At 57.4% G+C, this 16,138-nt stretch overlaps 1 protein-coding gene and 3 non-coding genes across 4 annotated transcripts in view; 2 read left to right on the top strand and 2 right to left on the bottom strand.

The window, feature by feature from the left end:
- The window catches only part of VAC14 (VAC14 component of PIKFYVE complex), a 77,549-nt gene that overhangs the window by 59,708 nt on the left and 1,703 nt on the right, over positions 1-16,138 (bottom strand). Inside the window, exons 2-10 of the mRNA XM_070462861.1 lie at positions 11,261-11,411; positions 10,790-10,957; positions 9,879-9,941; positions 9,293-9,400; positions 8,783-8,892; positions 8,402-8,508; positions 7,355-7,489; positions 6,858-7,010; positions 2,310-2,373 (exon numbers count right to left, since the gene is read on the bottom strand). Coding sequence (XP_070318962.1) covers positions 2,310-2,373; positions 6,858-7,010; positions 7,355-7,489; positions 8,402-8,508; positions 8,783-8,892; positions 9,293-9,400; positions 9,879-9,941; positions 10,790-10,957; positions 11,261-11,411 — 1,059 coding nt within the window. The remainder of the gene's footprint in view (positions 1-2,309; positions 2,374-6,857; positions 7,011-7,354; positions 7,490-8,401; positions 8,509-8,782; positions 8,893-9,292; positions 9,401-9,878; positions 9,942-10,789; positions 10,958-11,260; positions 11,412-16,138) is intronic.
- On the bottom strand, positions 5,821-5,891 carry TRNAG-GCC (transfer RNA glycine (anticodon GCC)). Its single transcript has one exon. It is a non-coding gene; the product is annotated as a tRNA-Gly (tRNA).
- TRNAG-GCC (transfer RNA glycine (anticodon GCC)) lies at positions 12,674-12,744 on the top strand. The gene has a single exon. It is a non-coding gene; the product is annotated as a tRNA-Gly (tRNA).
- On the top strand, positions 13,356-13,426 carry TRNAG-GCC (transfer RNA glycine (anticodon GCC)). The gene has a single exon. It is a non-coding gene; the product is annotated as a tRNA-Gly (tRNA).

The raw sequence follows: 16,138 nt of genomic DNA, 5'->3' as shown, positions 1-16,138 counted from the left end.
TCTAGCAGGAGGGCTGGGCTCAGGTCTCCCGGCTCTGGGGCCGCCCCCTCTCTGGTACAGCTGGTGACTCCGGTTGGCAGCTGCCACGAGGAAGCCTCCGTCTGAGGGAAACAGAGCGCCAGATAATATGCTCTCCGTGGCTTTTCAATTTCAAAGCCTGGTTCAGCATTCGCTGCTGAATGATGGGTATAAAGCAAGTCTTGGTCCCAGTCAGGGGTTCCCGGCCACAGCGCAGGAATCAGGGCCTCCTCTGGGCGGAGGAACCACTGTCTCCCCAGTGACGGGGGGGAGCTGTGCCTCCTGCACAGGGCCGTCAGTCACAGCCGATCTCCGGTCCTCCTGGACCACCCCCTCCCAGCAGCCTAGATTAGTGACGAGGCTCACCAGGCCTTCCTGCTGCTAGCTTTGCCCCGCGCCCACACCTGTCCTCTCTCACACTGCCGTAGGGGCTTCGAGATCCCATGGCCCTCCCTGCCAGGGCCCTCCGATTTCCAGAGTGGATCCTCAGCAGGGTGGGCCAGTCTGCCTGCATCTCCATTGAGACCTCTTCCCTGAGTCAATCAACTTTCTCCACATTCTGCCGCCTCTTCAGTTTGAGCCTCTGTCCCGTCTAACCGGGACGTGGCAGTAAGCCCCTGATTGGCCTGCGCCCACCTCAGACCCTGCTAAATCCAGTCTCTACCGCAGCCCTGACCTCCTGTCCCTCCTCAGCCCTGACGTGGAGACAGCACTGATACTGAGCTTGATACTGAGCTTGTGGAGTTGAAAGGTAACCATCAGCAGAACCTGACAACGTGACCCAGAGTGCGGGGCACAGCCGGGCCTAGGAAGGCCTCCCTGCGTGCTCGAGGTGGGCAGCCGGTGCTCCAGCGAGCCTCAGCAGGGCACCAGCCAGACCCGGGAAGTCCTCCCGGCGTGCTTGAGGTGGGCAGCTGTTGCTCCAGCGGGGCACCAGCCAGGCCCGGGAAGGCCTCCCTGAGCACTCGAGTTGGGCAGCCGGATTTCCAGCGAGCCTCAGCGGGGCACCAGCGCTGGCCCTAACACCCTCTGAGCCCCCGCACAACCGTCACCACCCTTTCCCATAACTTCCTGCTTACGTCTCTGCCCCCACACTGGAAAACCTCAAGCTCAGGGACCACATCTTTTTCTTAGAAACTGCAGGGTTGAACACAGGCTCTGGATGTATGACAACAAACTAAAAACAAATAAATGAATGGTGTTCATTGGCTTGCTCCAACAATGTGGGAGAGATCCTAGGAAGAGTCCATATTTACGGTCAGTACTCTGAAAACACCCCCAAGGTCCTGAGAGAGGAGTCAGTGAGAAAACAATGTGAACGGAGAGAAGAGCCTCCTCAGGGTCTGCAGAGAAGAGAGTCTCCTGGGGATAAGAACGCGTTTTCTCTTGTGAGTGACCTGTGCCCTCAGGGCCCGCGCTCAGGCTTGGATTCAGAGGGAAGAACCCCATACAGGAGCTGCATCCATTCCAGCCCCGCAGCCAGCCGTGCCTGACAAAGCGGGGCCGGGGGCCAGGCCAGGGGCTCAGGCAGTCCCTGCTCGGACCGTCATCCGCCTGCAGAGCGTGGACAGTCCCCCCTGGGATGGCCATCTCCCTGCCTGGCCTGCACTGCCCCCACGTGGAAGGCGGCGCCATTGCAGCCAGCCTTGGAGGACAGCTCCCACCCCCGAGTGAGCACGCTCCGGCTCAGTCAATCACTGCATGTGCTCTGAGCTCCATGAATGGCCTTCCCCAGAGAGGTGCATCGGCCTCACATTATCCTGCACAAGCAAACGGGGCTGGGCAAAGGCGTCCGCAAGGTACCCCTGTGGTCACCATGCGTTACCTACACTATTATTGTTGTCTCGTCTCTTAAGTCCTGTCTGACTCTTTGTGACCCCGTGGACTGTAGCCCGCCAGGCTCCTCTGTCCATGGGATTTCCCAGGCAAGAATACTGGAGTGGGTTGCCATTTCCTTCCCCAGGAGATCTTCCTGACCCAGGGATTGAAGCTGGGTATCCTGCATTGGCAGGCGGATTCTTTACCTTGAGTCACCTAGAGCTATACTCTTATACCTTGTATTTACTGATCTCTCACAGCCTCTAGTCCTTCCCAAGAGGCTATGTGTCCCCCAGAACCAGGTGGGGTGGGCTGTTTAGTGTCCTCTGGACTCCCTCATCAGACAGTTTGTGTCCTACAAGTGCTGACCCTGAGCAAAATCTGCCTCAGGGTTTGCTGCGATCTCCCGTGCCCAGAAATGATGTACGTTGCTAGCTCTGCACAAACAGTGCTGGCCAAAACAAACCACTTACCTCGCTGGAGTGAAGACACTGATGCCGCTACTGAAGCTAGAGTTGCAGGAACCATCAGGCCCTCCTGGGGAGAGAAAGAGGAATGAGGCATCACGATAAAGGTCACTGGGGCCTTCAGAAGAACAAGGCCCCTGTTCACGAGGACACACAGACCCTCCAGTCTCCCACACCTTGATTCTGGCTCTTGGGAGAGGAAAGTGGCTTTGGGGCCCTGAAGACCCCATGCCTAGTGGTCCCTGAAACTTCTGGATGGTATGCATGCTTGTAGGTTCTTAGGCACAGTGGTCTCACAAGCAGGGGTATCAGTGCTGAACACATCTGGGAAATCTCAGAAGGGGCTGCTGGTTCAAGGGCAACAGATGTTAAAAGTCACTTCTTAAACACTCAACATCACAAGCCGCCAGGGAGACATAAATCAAAACTGTGAGATGCCATTTCATACCCATTAAATAAAAGACAGATATTGATAGCAAGTGATAGTGAGGAGGCGGAGAAACTGGAACCCTTATACACTGCTGGTAGAAATGGGAAATGGTGCAGCTGCTTCAGGAGAGTCCAATTACCTGAACAGGCCTGGGGGAACCTGGGGCAACCTGGGTGGGCCCGCCAGGAACAGTGGCGGGAGCTCCCTGACGCTTGGGGCCTCCCTCCTTCCCGCCTGCTGGGGGCCTCCCTCCTTCCCGCCTGCTGGGAACACACGTGTTTATAGGTGAAATGATACAATGTTAAAAACTGGCTTCAGATGAATTTCCAGTTTCCTATTTTCACTCTGAGACCTCACCTTTGTTTCCTTTTGCACAAGTGTGGGCACTTCCCCAGGACCCCGTGAGAGGGGGCTGCTGAGCAGGAGGGCCAGACCCGGGCGGCTTGAACAGACCTCACCAGGCTGGCCTTTAGGAAGGGTCCACATACCTGCCAGCAGTTGTTCAGCCCACCCTCCACCTTGGAAGCCTTGGGATACTAGTTATCTTTACTAGTGTTTGCCAAATCGATGAGTAAAAATGAGACCATTTTATTTTGTGATTCTGGGGTTCCCAGTCAAGACTGGCATCTTCAGTTGCCCTTTTGTTTCAATCTCCAGACTCAGGAGCCCCTGGGCCCGGGTCTCAGTCTGACTCCTCTACTTCCTCACTGTGTGACTTCTGGGTAGGTCACCTGCCTTCACCCCACTGCCTCACCTGTGTGATGCCAGGGCCTCCCTGGAGTCTTATGAGAATAATGGAGCCAATGGGTGTTCAGGGGTTAAGACGGAAAACCTGACCCATGTCTCTGTTTCCTGAGGATAAATTCTTAAATGTTCTGGAACATGCTGCCAAATGTATTAATATCTACCAAACAATGTATTTAAGGTGTTTACTCTTCACCCTCTCCCAACAGGAGTGTCTGGTTGCTCCAAAATCTCTCCAGGGAATGTGCATTTCTCTTGGGACTAGAGTGAAAAATGAGGGTGGTACAGGAGAGTGGAAGGGAACGAGAAGGAAGAGATTCAGTTCAAATGCCCTCCACGAAGCCTGGCCGGGTGCCCCCAGTCCTCTGTGAGCACGTCCAGTGTCCTGTGATCACTCATCTAAGGATCCAACTCTGAGCTCTCTGCTGGCAAGTCCTGGATCTGAGTCACTCAGATCTGCAGTGCTGGTAACAATCCCATCAAAGCTTTGCAAATAGGTGGATTCCATTTCATGCTCACCCACGGAGGTCACCAGTCCTCCACCGGAAATTGTGTTTATAGCTGTGCTTCTCATTCACCGCTTGAACTTCCATCCCTAAACCACTACGATCCGTCATCTAGGACCCATCAGAGGCCCATTACCACCTGGGCAAAGCTAATGCCAAAAGGCAAGGGAGCCAAAGTCCTGCCCCTGACACTCTTGCTAAGTGGTGGGTCTCATTATAAACAGACATTGAAACAACCTGACACTGAAGTGCCTGTTATTGCGAGTGTGTGACCCACACCATGTGTTAAGAGCTCTACATGCAAAAAATCTCCTCCAACACTCACAGCCACACCATAGGTTCCGTACTATCACTATTGCTCCCATCAATGAATAAGAAACCTGAAGCACAGAAAGGCCAAGGGGCTTGTCCAAGGGCAACAGGCATAAAGGCAGCAGGCAGGATGCCCAGGCAGGCAGGTCTGACCAGAGTGCAGACTGTGATGCCCGAGACAGTCAGGAAACGTCATGGGGGGACAGGAGGATGCACCAAGTGCCTGGGAGCTCAGAATCAGAGAAAGGACCCTGTGCTGTGGACTCCTCAGGCAGAAGGGTCAGGGGAGGTAGCCAGGGCAAAACGCAGAGGGGCTGGGGGCAATCAACCGAACAAGAGCCACCCTGACTGGAGCCCTGTGGGGTGGGGCAAGGGAGAAGCACCTGCATTTGAGAGTGAGTGTGCGCGTGTCTGAGTGTGCGGGTGTGAGTGTGCACACGCATGTGTGCGTGTCTGAGTGTGCGCACCATGTCTGTCTGCACACACCTGTGTGCGTGTGCATCTGTGAGTGTGTGTACGTCTGTGAGTGTGCATGCACTTTATGTCTGAGTGTGCATGTACTCGAGTGTGTGCGTGCCTGAGTGCACGTGCACCCGTGTTTCTGAGTGTGCGTGCACCCAAGTGTGTGCGCACCCATGTGTGCACGTGTGTGCGTGCACTCATGTGCATGTGTGAGTGTGCATGCGCTTGTGTGTGCCTGTGTGTGCACGCACTCAAATGTGTGCATGTCTGAGTGCACGCACTTGTGTCTGTATGAGCGCACTTGTGTGTGCCTTTGTGCACTTGAGTGTGTGTCTGAGTGTGCGTGCACTCGTGTGTGCGCACACAAGTGTGTGACTATGTGCATGCACACTCGTGTGTGTGCATCTCTTGCACGCAAGTATGTGTGTGCACACACTCAAGTATGTGCGTGTGTGCACACACTCACGTATGTGCGTGCGTGCACTTGTGTGTGCATGTCTGTGAGTGTGTGCGCACTCGTGTGTGTGCCTGTGTGTGCACACACTCGAGTGTGCTCCTGAGAGTGTGCGTGCACTCGCGTGCAGAGGGCCTGGCTGCCAGGCCTCACTGGGGGGCTTGCCCGGGGTGTGCCGTGGCCTGCATGGCGCAGGCTGGGTGGGGATGGGGGCACCAAGCGAGAGAGACCAGGCAGGAAGTCACTGCCTCCGCCAGGTTGGAAGAGATGGGCAGAGAGCTCTGGCGTCAGCACTGGTTGAAGCCGGGGACTACGTAAGGAAATGTGTACTCTCTCGGGTTGCTGGCACCTTGTGCTGGCGTGCTGGAAAAGCAGTGGTTGGGGACCAGCTGAGCAGGTCTGGAGAGGCTGTGGAGCCCCAGAATTCGCCGGTGCCATTTCTGGGAACTACTATAAAGTTAGCTCTGAGTCTGCCGAAGTGCTGTTTACGAGGCAGTAAAATCTGGAGCCAAGCTGCCTTGTATGTGTCCTGACTTAGGACCAAGATTCTCCTGAGCAGAGAGCTGTTTGAGGAAGGCTTAGGAAAGCTGTCGAAAAGGTTAAATGAGCTGCATTGGCCGGGAATCGAACCCGGGCCTCCCGCGTGGCAGGCGAGAATTCTACCACTGAACCACCAATGCTCCAGCTGAGCATTCCTCCTCCCCAGCTGTTCTGCTGCGCTGACTCACGGGACGCGGGCGTGGCTGTAACCTGACACTGGGACGGCCACTCTAGAAGGGCAGGCCCCTGAGGACGCCCACGGGACACGTGTGCCTGCCATTCTGCTGACGTTCAAGAGAAGCCAATGGGACAAAATGCTTTCGGAACCCTTTTGGCTCCTGGGGGGCAAGTTCCAGACATCAGTCCGTTAGCCTTAAAGATTTCAGTAGGTTCTGCATCAGTTTAGTCTTTGGCCGATTTTGCAAAGGAGAACATCATCCCAGAGCTCATCGGGGACCTCTGGGTGAGGACCGAGTCCAAGAGATGGAAAAAAGTCTCAGAGTTCTACATTTAGAGAGTCCAACTCTAGACTCCAATAGGCATAAAAGCGGTTTTCTTCATGTGAAGGACAAACAAGACATTAACGTTAGAGGAGAGGACCAAATTCCCAAGGACTGAATAAACCACAGCTGGGTTGGTCTGAACCCCACCTCCCTGAGAATGAGTGGCAGAGGAAAGGCAGGCGGTGCCTGAGTCACTGGATGTCCACCCCCGAGACTAGCTGAGCCTGCAGATGCAACGGCCCTCCTGCCAGGTTCCACGCCTCTCTACCTCGACTGTAGCTGAGCTCAGAACAAGACTGAGGAAAGAATGAATGCTCTCTGGGGCAGAAAGAGTTCAGAACTACGGGTTCTGGAGGCTGACTGCCGGGCTCAAACACCACCCCTGCCCCGGGAGCAGCCAGACGCTGGTGGTGGGACTCCTCTCTCTGTGCCCAGCTGCAGAAAGAAGGCAGCAGTTCTCACCTGCCTGGCTGTTCCCAGAGTTAGGGGCTGAGACACAGAAACAGCCCTGGCTGGCCGAGGGAGACCCCACGTCAAGTTCTCCAACCTCCGGGCTCCCAGGCCCTCGCGGGGAGGTGGGGGCGGAAGGCAGAGCCCACTCACCGCTGGCTGCCCCCTCCTGCGTGGCTGCGCAGCCCTCGGGGCTGGGGCCTGCCTGCTTCTGCACCGCCGGCCTGGGCTCGTCGGGCTCGTCGTCCTCGGGGGTGACCAGCTTCATCAGGCTCTGGTTGCAGACGTTGGCTACCTCCTTGATGTCTTGAGCGCGCCGATGTAAGGAGCGGCCCCAGCCAGGCGGGACTGAGAACCCGTTCTGCTCCCCCAAGGGGCTGCCCTGTCTCCTACTTTCCTGGGGGACCCCTCACCCCCGAGGAGGGCAGAGACTCAGCAGCCCGGGCCTGGGAGAGCCGCTTAGATCTCTGAGGACGCAGCTGAGGCCCGGGCATCCTGGGCCACCTGGGCCCTCCGAGGTCACGCTCCGCTCTGCCTCCTGCTCCAGGGCTGTTTGCAGGCGTGGCGGGTCCTAGGGCCCCCTCCCCACCCAGGGTGATCTCGCGCCCCTCAGGGCTGCCCTTGTCTCCGCTCTCCGGGGTGAAGGATACTCCTCTTACGGTCGTCGTAGGCCAGGCAGGGCAGGACGGCGGTCAGGATCCCTGAGGAGTAGGGCAGCATGACGCGGCCGGCCAGCTGGATGAACTCCCGCAGCCAGCACATGGCCGTCAGCTGGATCAGGTCATCTGTGGGGGGACGGGGTCCCGGGGTGAGTGCGGCCGGTGCCCGCCCCCCACGCACCCACGGGCCCTGGAGCCCTGGAGTGGGGCCGAGGGCTGGCGCGGCTCCCGGCCCCCTGGGACTCCCGCGCTCCCGCCCTTTCCTGCCGCGGGCACCAGGGGCACACGACGGCAGTTCTGCGGCCGCCCTGAGAGCAGCCATGGTGCTCCGCCCTCCTGTGTCCACGCCCCAGGGGGACTCTGCAGCTCCTCTCACCAGGAGCGGGAGTTTATCTCCCCACTCCCGCTGCGGGGCTGGCCGAGAGACGGCGGGAGAAAGGACGCCTCCAGCCCCAGCCTCGCTGACGCCTCCCGTCTTCTGGAATCCGCCGACATCACATGAACGCACCCGGGCTAGCCCACCGGGTGACGGCACTTGGAACGACTGTCGCCGCTTGCCACGGGTGACAGCTGGATAGCCAGACACTAGTGACACAACGGGCCACCCAGCCTCAGCCCACCCCCAGCTGACTGTAGGTACACGATTCCCCCCGGCCCTGGCCTGGCACAGGGGGGCAGGGCCGCCCAGATGACCTGAAGCCTGAGGTCAGTAACAAGGGACTGCGATGGGCAGGAGTTACATCTGGTGGTGGTTTGATACTCAATAGAAACAAGCAGTTACACGACCCCAGCTTCCAAGCCTTTCAATTCATGGGCTGATGCCAAGCCTGCCAGCAAGGAGGCCTTCAGATCTTCCCCCATCTAAGGCCAGACCAAGTGAAAAGGCCTCCGTGCTAACAGAAGCAGAATCTCTCCCTCAAGGCCCCACGGCCCCAGGACCCGCCGTCACACCGCCTCCTACTCCTAGCAGGACTCTGCCCAGCACGGGGAGGGGGGCTTCTGAGAAGAAGGGGGTTCGCGGGCCCGCCACGTGCTCACCCGTGGTCTGGCAGTGGATTACCAGGATGTTGGCCATCTCCGCAAACTTAACACTCGAGGGGTTCTTCTTCGTTTCCTTTAGGAACTCTCCAAGGACCACCTCACACCTGCAGTGAGTGAAGGAGGAGGGAGATAGCCCTGCCGCCTGGGCCGGGGAGCCTCCCCAGCGCCGTCCGGGGAGCCTCCCCAGCGCCGTCTCTGCTCTGCTCGGCATGGGCGCCCAGGTCAGAGGGACCACTTCAGAGGCTGGGGGAGGAGACGCTCTCGGCATCCCAAAGCGGGAAGCTCACGCGCCAAGAGGAGAGTGAACCTCAGGTTCTCTTGGCACCTGTGAGGGTGTGTGGGGCACGTATGCAGCTCTGTGCTCCCCTCCTCACTCACATTTTCCGGATCTCTTTGCCATTGTCGCCCAGGATCTGGAAGAGCCCGTCCAGGATCTCCGGCAGGTAGTCCAGCAGGTTAATGTCAGGCACAGACTCCAGCACCAGGATCTGACCCAGGAAGGAGACTGTCAGGGAAGGTCATGGCCCTGGGGTGTGCCCGGGGGAGGGCGTGCCGGCTGCCGTTGCTTTTGTTCAGCGCTCAGGAAAACAGCAGCTCAGACACCCTGAGGAGAAGCGAACCCGCGGGAAAGGCAGGCAACCCGGGGGAGAGGCTGGCTTCAAAGAGAAATCTGGGTGTTTCCGGAGATGAGGAAGGAACCCCATCTGCTTCAGAGGTGAATGTGATGGGCTCTGGGGGCAGAGCTGAGGAAATGTGTTTTGGGATCATGTGCCATCATGGCTCCTGGAGGGGCAACAGTGAGGCGCCTCCACAGGCACGGGACGCGTCCAGGTGGGTCAGAGAGGAGGCTCACGGGCAGTGAGAAATGGCCTCAGGGCCAGATCTTACCCAGGAGATGATGAACTGCCGGGCGTACTGGTTGTTGGAGTAAATCCTCTCCCGCAACAAGGGGATGAAGCCCACCAGGTCGAACTTGTTGCTCTCCGTCACGATGTCCTGGGGGGTCAAAGGCGTATGAGCTGCTGGGGGCTGGGTGACCTGACCTGGCTGAGTGCCTGACTTCAGGGGTCAGGCGGCCACAGAGGAGGAGGACAGAGCCTGTGTCAGGCAGACCAAGGGACAAGCAAGGATGGACTGAAAGTGGGAATCAAGGGGAACAAAAGCAATGAAAAGGCAAAACCCTTCCTACATCTCTAGGGTCTGGACTGAATGCCCAGTGAGCTGAGCATACACTGCCCGACACTGGGGGCGGGGTGGGCCAGCTCGTGGGAACACTAGGGGCGACGGACGGCTCTGTAGTGTGACCCTGCTGCTGATATAACTCTATATACTTAGAACTGCATGTTATCCCACTTACTGTATGTAAATATTTTTTTAAATTAGGAAGACCATCCCAATGATAGATCTTCAAAGCTGCACAGACAGATGGAAGAAAGAAATGCTAAAAGTAAAAGTGGAGACCAGGTACTAATACCTTTAAGAGGCGGTCTAGGAGCTCAGATCCACTTTTCACATTGGGGTCTGGGTCAGCAGCCAACTACGGGAGACAGAGGTAGAAGAAGGCTCACAGTCACTTTATTAAGGCAAAGAATCCACTGGAATTCTATAGCAAGGCCTTGGGGGAGCCTGTTCACAGATGGAAGGAAGGTAGGGGAGGCAGGGAGGCAACACGGAACTGGGGAAGGTGCAGAGATGCGCTTGGGGGCCCTGTTCTGCTCAGGAGCCCGCAGGGGCTGCTGCCACTGGCCGCGTGGCTGCTTCCCGCTGGCGTTCCCCAGGGCTTTCCAGCCTAACAACGCCGGGTCCGCCCCCCACTCCTGGAGGGGTGGCCAGAGCAGTTTCGAGGCTGATTCTCTACAAACGACTCTATGGAGGGAAACTCCGTGATGCTGAGAGGCGCTGATGAGCTAAGAGGGACCCCAGAGCCCTTCTAAGCAGAGCTTTTTCCAGAGCTCACGGGCTGTGCTCTCCTGACAGGGGAAATACAGTCTGCACCACGGACAGAGGAGCCTGGCAGGCTGTAGGCCATGGGCTGCCAAAGAGTCGCACACGACTGAGGAGCTAACAGTGCAGAATCGCCACCGTCGCCTTCTACAAGGGAGGTCAGTGCTCTCAGATGGCTGTCTTCCCCCCAGCTTGGGGTGGACTGATGCTTTTGCAAAACGCGGTGGAGGTAAATTAACAGAGATGTGAGGGGAAACCAAACATAAATACAAGCCCACTTTAAAATGTATCATCAGATTCAACATACAAGGAGCGTCCCTGGCAGCATCTGCTCATCTGCTCCCCCACCTCTGGGGAAAGGCAGCCGGCACTCAAGTCCCGGAGGGTCAGGTCCGGGAGGCAGGGGGCGAGCTCAGAGCAGCTGGAGCATGGAGGGCTCACCTTGCTGAGCCCGTCGAAGAGCACGTTGAAGTGGGGCAGCACGGCGCCGCGGGCCACCTTGACGATGTTGTAGAGGGCCTCGCAGGCGTAGTAGCGCAGCCTGCTGTCGGCGTCGCTGAAGCAGGTGAGCACCGGCTCGATCAGCTCCTTCAGGTAGAGCCCCGAGTCCTGTGACGCGGCGGGAGCGCAAGTGCTACTCAGAGCGAGTCAGAGCCCGGGGTCCCAGCCCTGGCTCCCTGGGAGGTGCTCAGACCTTCGACTCAGGGCTGGGCTCAAAGGCGCTTTGCAAGCCGACCTCTAGGGTTAGGGGCTGCACCCAGGAACCGGGGAGTGAGGTGGCAGAGCCAGCCGTGCTGACCCGGGTGTACACAGAATGGCAACAGAAAACATGCGTCTGCGACCCCCTGCTGGGATCAGGGTCAGAGTCGAGGCCACGGCTGGCGTGTGCATCCCTTCAGGATAAAGGCATACCTTGCCCAGTGCGATGGAGCAGGCGGCCAGGCCGATGAGCCCCCCTTTCCGGCTGTGGGGGTGCTGAGACAGGGCAAACTCCTGAGACAAGGTCTGGATCACATGCTTGATCTGCACCGTGTTGTTCTGGGCCACGAACTCCCGGACCAGCCTGGAGAGAGAGAAGAGAGGGTCTTAGGCCAGTGCAATCAGGCTACTCCTGCTCCTGCTGCTAGACCCGGGGCCTGGCGCGGGATGAGGGGTGCAGAGGACCTGCTCAGAAAGAGGAATCGGAGTCACGGGTCCTGCCCCAGTCCCGCTGCTGACTGGGGGGCGCTGGCTTTCCCTTTCCCTTTTGCGGTCTCCCATTCCCCTTACTGAGAATGGATCAAAGAACAGTGACCAATCTCAATTCTGAGAAGGCAACCAATGTTGTGCTGGGGACCAAAACCTGCAATGATCCACCGCCTTCATTCAACCTTTTGCTCAGCCCTCCATTCAGGCACTCAAGCGGCTATCTGTCATCGTTTCCAGGGACGGGGCTCAACTGGGCCCATGTCCAACAGGCAGGATCCACACACAACAAGTAGGTGCAGCCACAGCACACAGCGTCACCACAGAAGCCAGATGCTGCAGGTAAGTCTCCCTGGGTGGCGCCACCTGAGTGAGACCCTAGAGTCAGCAGCTGGCACTGTCCAGGTGAAGAAGGGAAGGCTGGGCACCTGAGGCCCAGAGAAGAGCCTGGCTAATGGCAGGGCCCAGAAAACACAGGGTGTACCTAGAGGAGGGTGAGGAGCCCAGGCTGTGCGAGGGGCGGCTGAAGACAGAGCAAAGGACAGGCGAGCTGCTGGAAGGTTCAGTCATGGGGTGGGGCCTGCAGGAGATGCTGCCCTGCATGGGACGGGCTGGTGTGACAGGAGATGCACTACCCCCAGAGGAGAGCACCCCAGCTCTCAGGTCAGAAACAGGGGGCTTAAACATGGTGGAGGCAGTGGCAAGAACAGGGAGGAACAGTTTTAAATTAAACAGAAAAGCATTAGGATCCCCTGTAATAGGGGAGAGGACAAGAAGGGTAGAGACGCTTGTGTTTTAAGATGCTGTGAGATGGATGGGAGGGGAGGAGACCATTCCATCATCAGGTGAACGGGACTAGCAGAGACGGGGTGCCAGGAAAAGTCTGCATGAATGGCCTGTGGGGGGCCTCCTGCTTTGCCGGTTATAGCGTGTGATTCCACCAAGCCCACCCCTGGGGACTGAGGGCTGTGGACGAACCAAGGGTCTCGGGAGGAAGGCAGTTCCATAGGTGCCCACACTTCCTAAGCAGTGCAATAAACCCACTGGATTCTCAAACAGAACCCCAGGCAGACGAGTCTCAGTGATGTCAGAGCTGAGTGTCCATAGACAGCAGCCCCTTCAGAAAGGCCCTGCAGCAGAGCATTGGTGGTTCAGTGGTAGAATTCTCGCCTGCCACGCGGGAGGCCCGGGTTCGATTCCCGGCCAATGCAGGGCTGCTTTTTTTTGGCCCCTTCTAGGCAAACTCCCTCAGAGATCCTGCCACAGGAGCCAGCTCCTCAGCCACACCCGGCCTGCCGCAGCCAAGGCTGCTCTGAAGCCGGGAGCACCTCCCTGCCCGGGGAGCGTGACCAGCAGCTGGATTCTCCACACACGCGCCACTTCCTGGCTGCGGGGCCAAGGCCCGCGTGCCCTGCAGCTGTCAGGGGACTCCTGGGCATCCCCCAGCCCTGGCCAGTCTCCAGCAGGAAGCGGTGGTGAAGGCTGTGAGCTGTGAAACAGCTCCACACGCCATGTGGACGGGGGAGGGGGGACCACACTTCAGAGAGGAGGAAGCCCCCGGAGTTTCAGTGGGCTTCTTGTTACTGAGAGGGAAGGATCTGAGGTGGTTTCGGTCCTGATGGATGAAGGCAAATCAGACACACAGACACCCCCCCCCCACCCCTTCAGCCCCCTCCTGCTCTGGAGTCTGAGCTTCTGTTTCTGCGGTGGTGCTGATGTGGCAGCCTCAGAGTGTGGCCTCGGACTCTGGGAATCAGCGTGTGGACAAGGAGGCTGGTCCTGGGGTTAAAGGGAGGTGCTCACACAGCTGCCGACAGCTGGAGCATTGGTGGTTCAGTGGTAGAATTCTCGCCTGCCACGCGGGAGGCCCGGGTTCGATTCCCGGCCAATGCAGCAGCAAACATTTTTTAAAAAAATCATTAAAAAAAAAAATCCGAGAGACTGGATTTGAGATTTCACACCGCTCACAGCATTGGTGATACACTCAAAACCTGAGAATGACTTTTTTCTAGCTTGATTTTCCACACCTGCTTCCTGACTTCCACGAAGATCTAGCTTGCTGTCTCCTTGTGCCTGAGGAGCACTGGAGGAAGGGGGTCACCAAAGCCACTGAAAGCAGCTGTCCCCCGCTCCCGCCCAGGTGGGCTGCGGCGGCCTCTGCCTGCGCGGCTCCCAGGGAGCCAGGCTGAGCCGCTCAGCCCGCGCAAGCGCAGCCCCGGGACGCGCAGCAATGTCCTTCACGAGGCTCCGGCCGGGCAGCTGCAGAAGACCCAGCCTGGCCAGCAGCACGGCCCCTCCTGGAGCCACCTCCTGTCTGTCTCCTTGTTTCAGGTCACAAATGGTCCCTGAGCCACTGGAAAGGATCCCCCAGCCCGCTGGAGAGCCAGCAAACGGGGTGCATTCCCTGCCTGAGGGGCTTTTGCTAGAATCCGGTGGGTGAGAAACAAGAGGCCATGAGGACTTTCATGCAAAACAGGAAAAAATCTGCTGAGGACCGTGCAAGGTGAGGACGGGGCAGGAGAGAAAGACGTGACGCATCTCTGGTGGGGAGGGGATCCGATGTGGTTTCATGAGGGGCAGCTTTTGAGAGGGATTCTGAGGGATGAGTAGGTGTTCATGCAGGAGAAGGAAGCTCAGACAGAGGGAAGCTCACGCGTGAAGGCTCAGAGGAAGGACGGGGCACTCAGTTTGGCAGCTTGAAAGGACAGAGGTAGGGGAGAGGCTGCGCCCACTCACGGGCTTGGCAGAGGAGGCGACCTTTGCTTTATGAGCAGCTACAGACGGTAGGGAAGGTCTGCAGCGGCGGGTGGTGTGGTCTGACCTGCATTGAGGGAGCGCTGAAAGCCAGAAAGGCTGCAGAGACTGGATGCTGGGAGAGCATGAGGAATGGGCACCTTCGTCGGGGCAGGCTGGCAAGGGTAACCTGTTACCCTTGGGGTAACAGGGCCTCCAGAAGCGGGAGCAGACGGGCAACAATCCCCGACCCCGCTGTTTGCTCCACACCAGCTGGAAGGCCCCTCACCCTGAATCCCACCAGGATGTAGCTCAGGGCACCCCAGGTCACTGCAGACATGATGGCCCCTTCAAGTCCCAAGGCTCTGGAACCCCAAGTCTCTGCTGTCTGCACCCCTGCACTTGAGGGAAGAACACTGTCCACAGCCAGGAGAACAAGACAAACAGTGGTTTCTTCTGGAAGGCAAACCCTGAGAACAGGTGGTCAGCAAATCCATCCGCCTTAGAGCACTGGGCCAAGCCCTTGGGGTCACAGCAGGAAGACCTGTCCCACGAATCAGGCCCATACTCTCTACCTGACACTCAGGGGGTCAACAGAGGGCCAGCTGCCTCTCCAGCCTGTAGCCTGGTTACACACGCAACCTCCCTCCAGCCAGACCCAGCTTCCTACTGGGTCTGCTAGTCTACTCCGTGGACACTTCCTGTCCAGGCCACCCCATAGGCAAGCTCCTGTCTCGTTCCACAGCCTAGCCAGGCCTCAAACGCCCGCTCCAACCCACCCCTGCTTCTGCTGACCATCTCAGGAAGGACCACTCCTCCCCTGGACGCTGCATTCTGGGCTCACCACCGCATCATCGAATGTCATGAATTCTTTTTCACATGTTTCACGTTCCCAGCTCCACAAGCCAAAGGCAATGTCAAACACTAAACAAACCCCGTTAAAGACAAAATCCTTTCAGCACAGCCTACAGAGTGACAGCACTTACACAGGATGTACTGGAAGCAACAATAAGGCTGAGATGAGCACCTCTATTCAAGGGCTCAACCAATGACTCAAGTATGAAAACAGAAAACATTTCTGAGAAGCAGAGCGGGTGATGGACAAAACCAGTGTCACTGCACCTTCAGTCAATAAAACCACAGACATGGAGCCATATCTGTACATGAGTTCTGAGTCTCCTAATCTGAGTCTCCTAATCATCAGAGCAATACTCATCAATACAATTTGCTGGCAATGGCAAGAGCCAGGGCAACGATAAGCAGCTGTGGGGAGAGACGGCACTCAAGAAAGGGGAGCTTGATGAGAGAAGTGTGGTTCTGGACATGCTGAATCTTAGAGCTGAACGGGAGGGTCCTCTTGGCAAAATCCAAACCCTTTAGTGGAGAAGGAAACTGAAACCAAAGCAGTTAAGGCAGTGGTTCTCAACTGGGGTGATTCTGCATCCCCAGGGGACATGTGGCAACTGTCTGGAGACATTTTTGGTCGTACTAGTGATAGAAAGCTACTGGTGTCTAGTGGGTAAAGATCAGACATGCTGCTAAAAACCCTACTGTGCACAAGAAAGTCCACCACAACCAAGAGTTACCTGTCCAAAAGTATCAATAGCACTGAGGTTAAGAAACCCTGAGTTAAGGAATCTGCCAGAGGTCACAAAATGAGCGTCACACAACAGACTATACTAGGCCCTTACAAAACATTCTGCGGTGATGGAACTGTTTGAAAATCTGTGCTGTCCATTACGGCAGCCGACAGCCACATGTGGCTATGTGGGATACAGGCAGAATGACTGAGAAACTATATTTAAAATCTTTATTTTACCTTTAATAATTTAAATGTAAATAGTCACCATGGCCAGTGGCTACCTTACTGGA

The sequence above is a fragment of the Odocoileus virginianus genome, unplaced genomic scaffold (assembly GCF_023699985.2).
Source record: "Odocoileus virginianus isolate 20LAN1187 ecotype Illinois unplaced genomic scaffold, Ovbor_1.2 Unplaced_Scaffold_15, whole genome shotgun sequence".
NCBI lineage: Eukaryota > Metazoa > Chordata > Mammalia > Artiodactyla > Cervidae > Odocoileus > Odocoileus virginianus.
The sequence above is the reverse complement of the archived record's forward strand: the minus strand, read 5'-3'. Positions and strand labels throughout refer to the sequence as shown.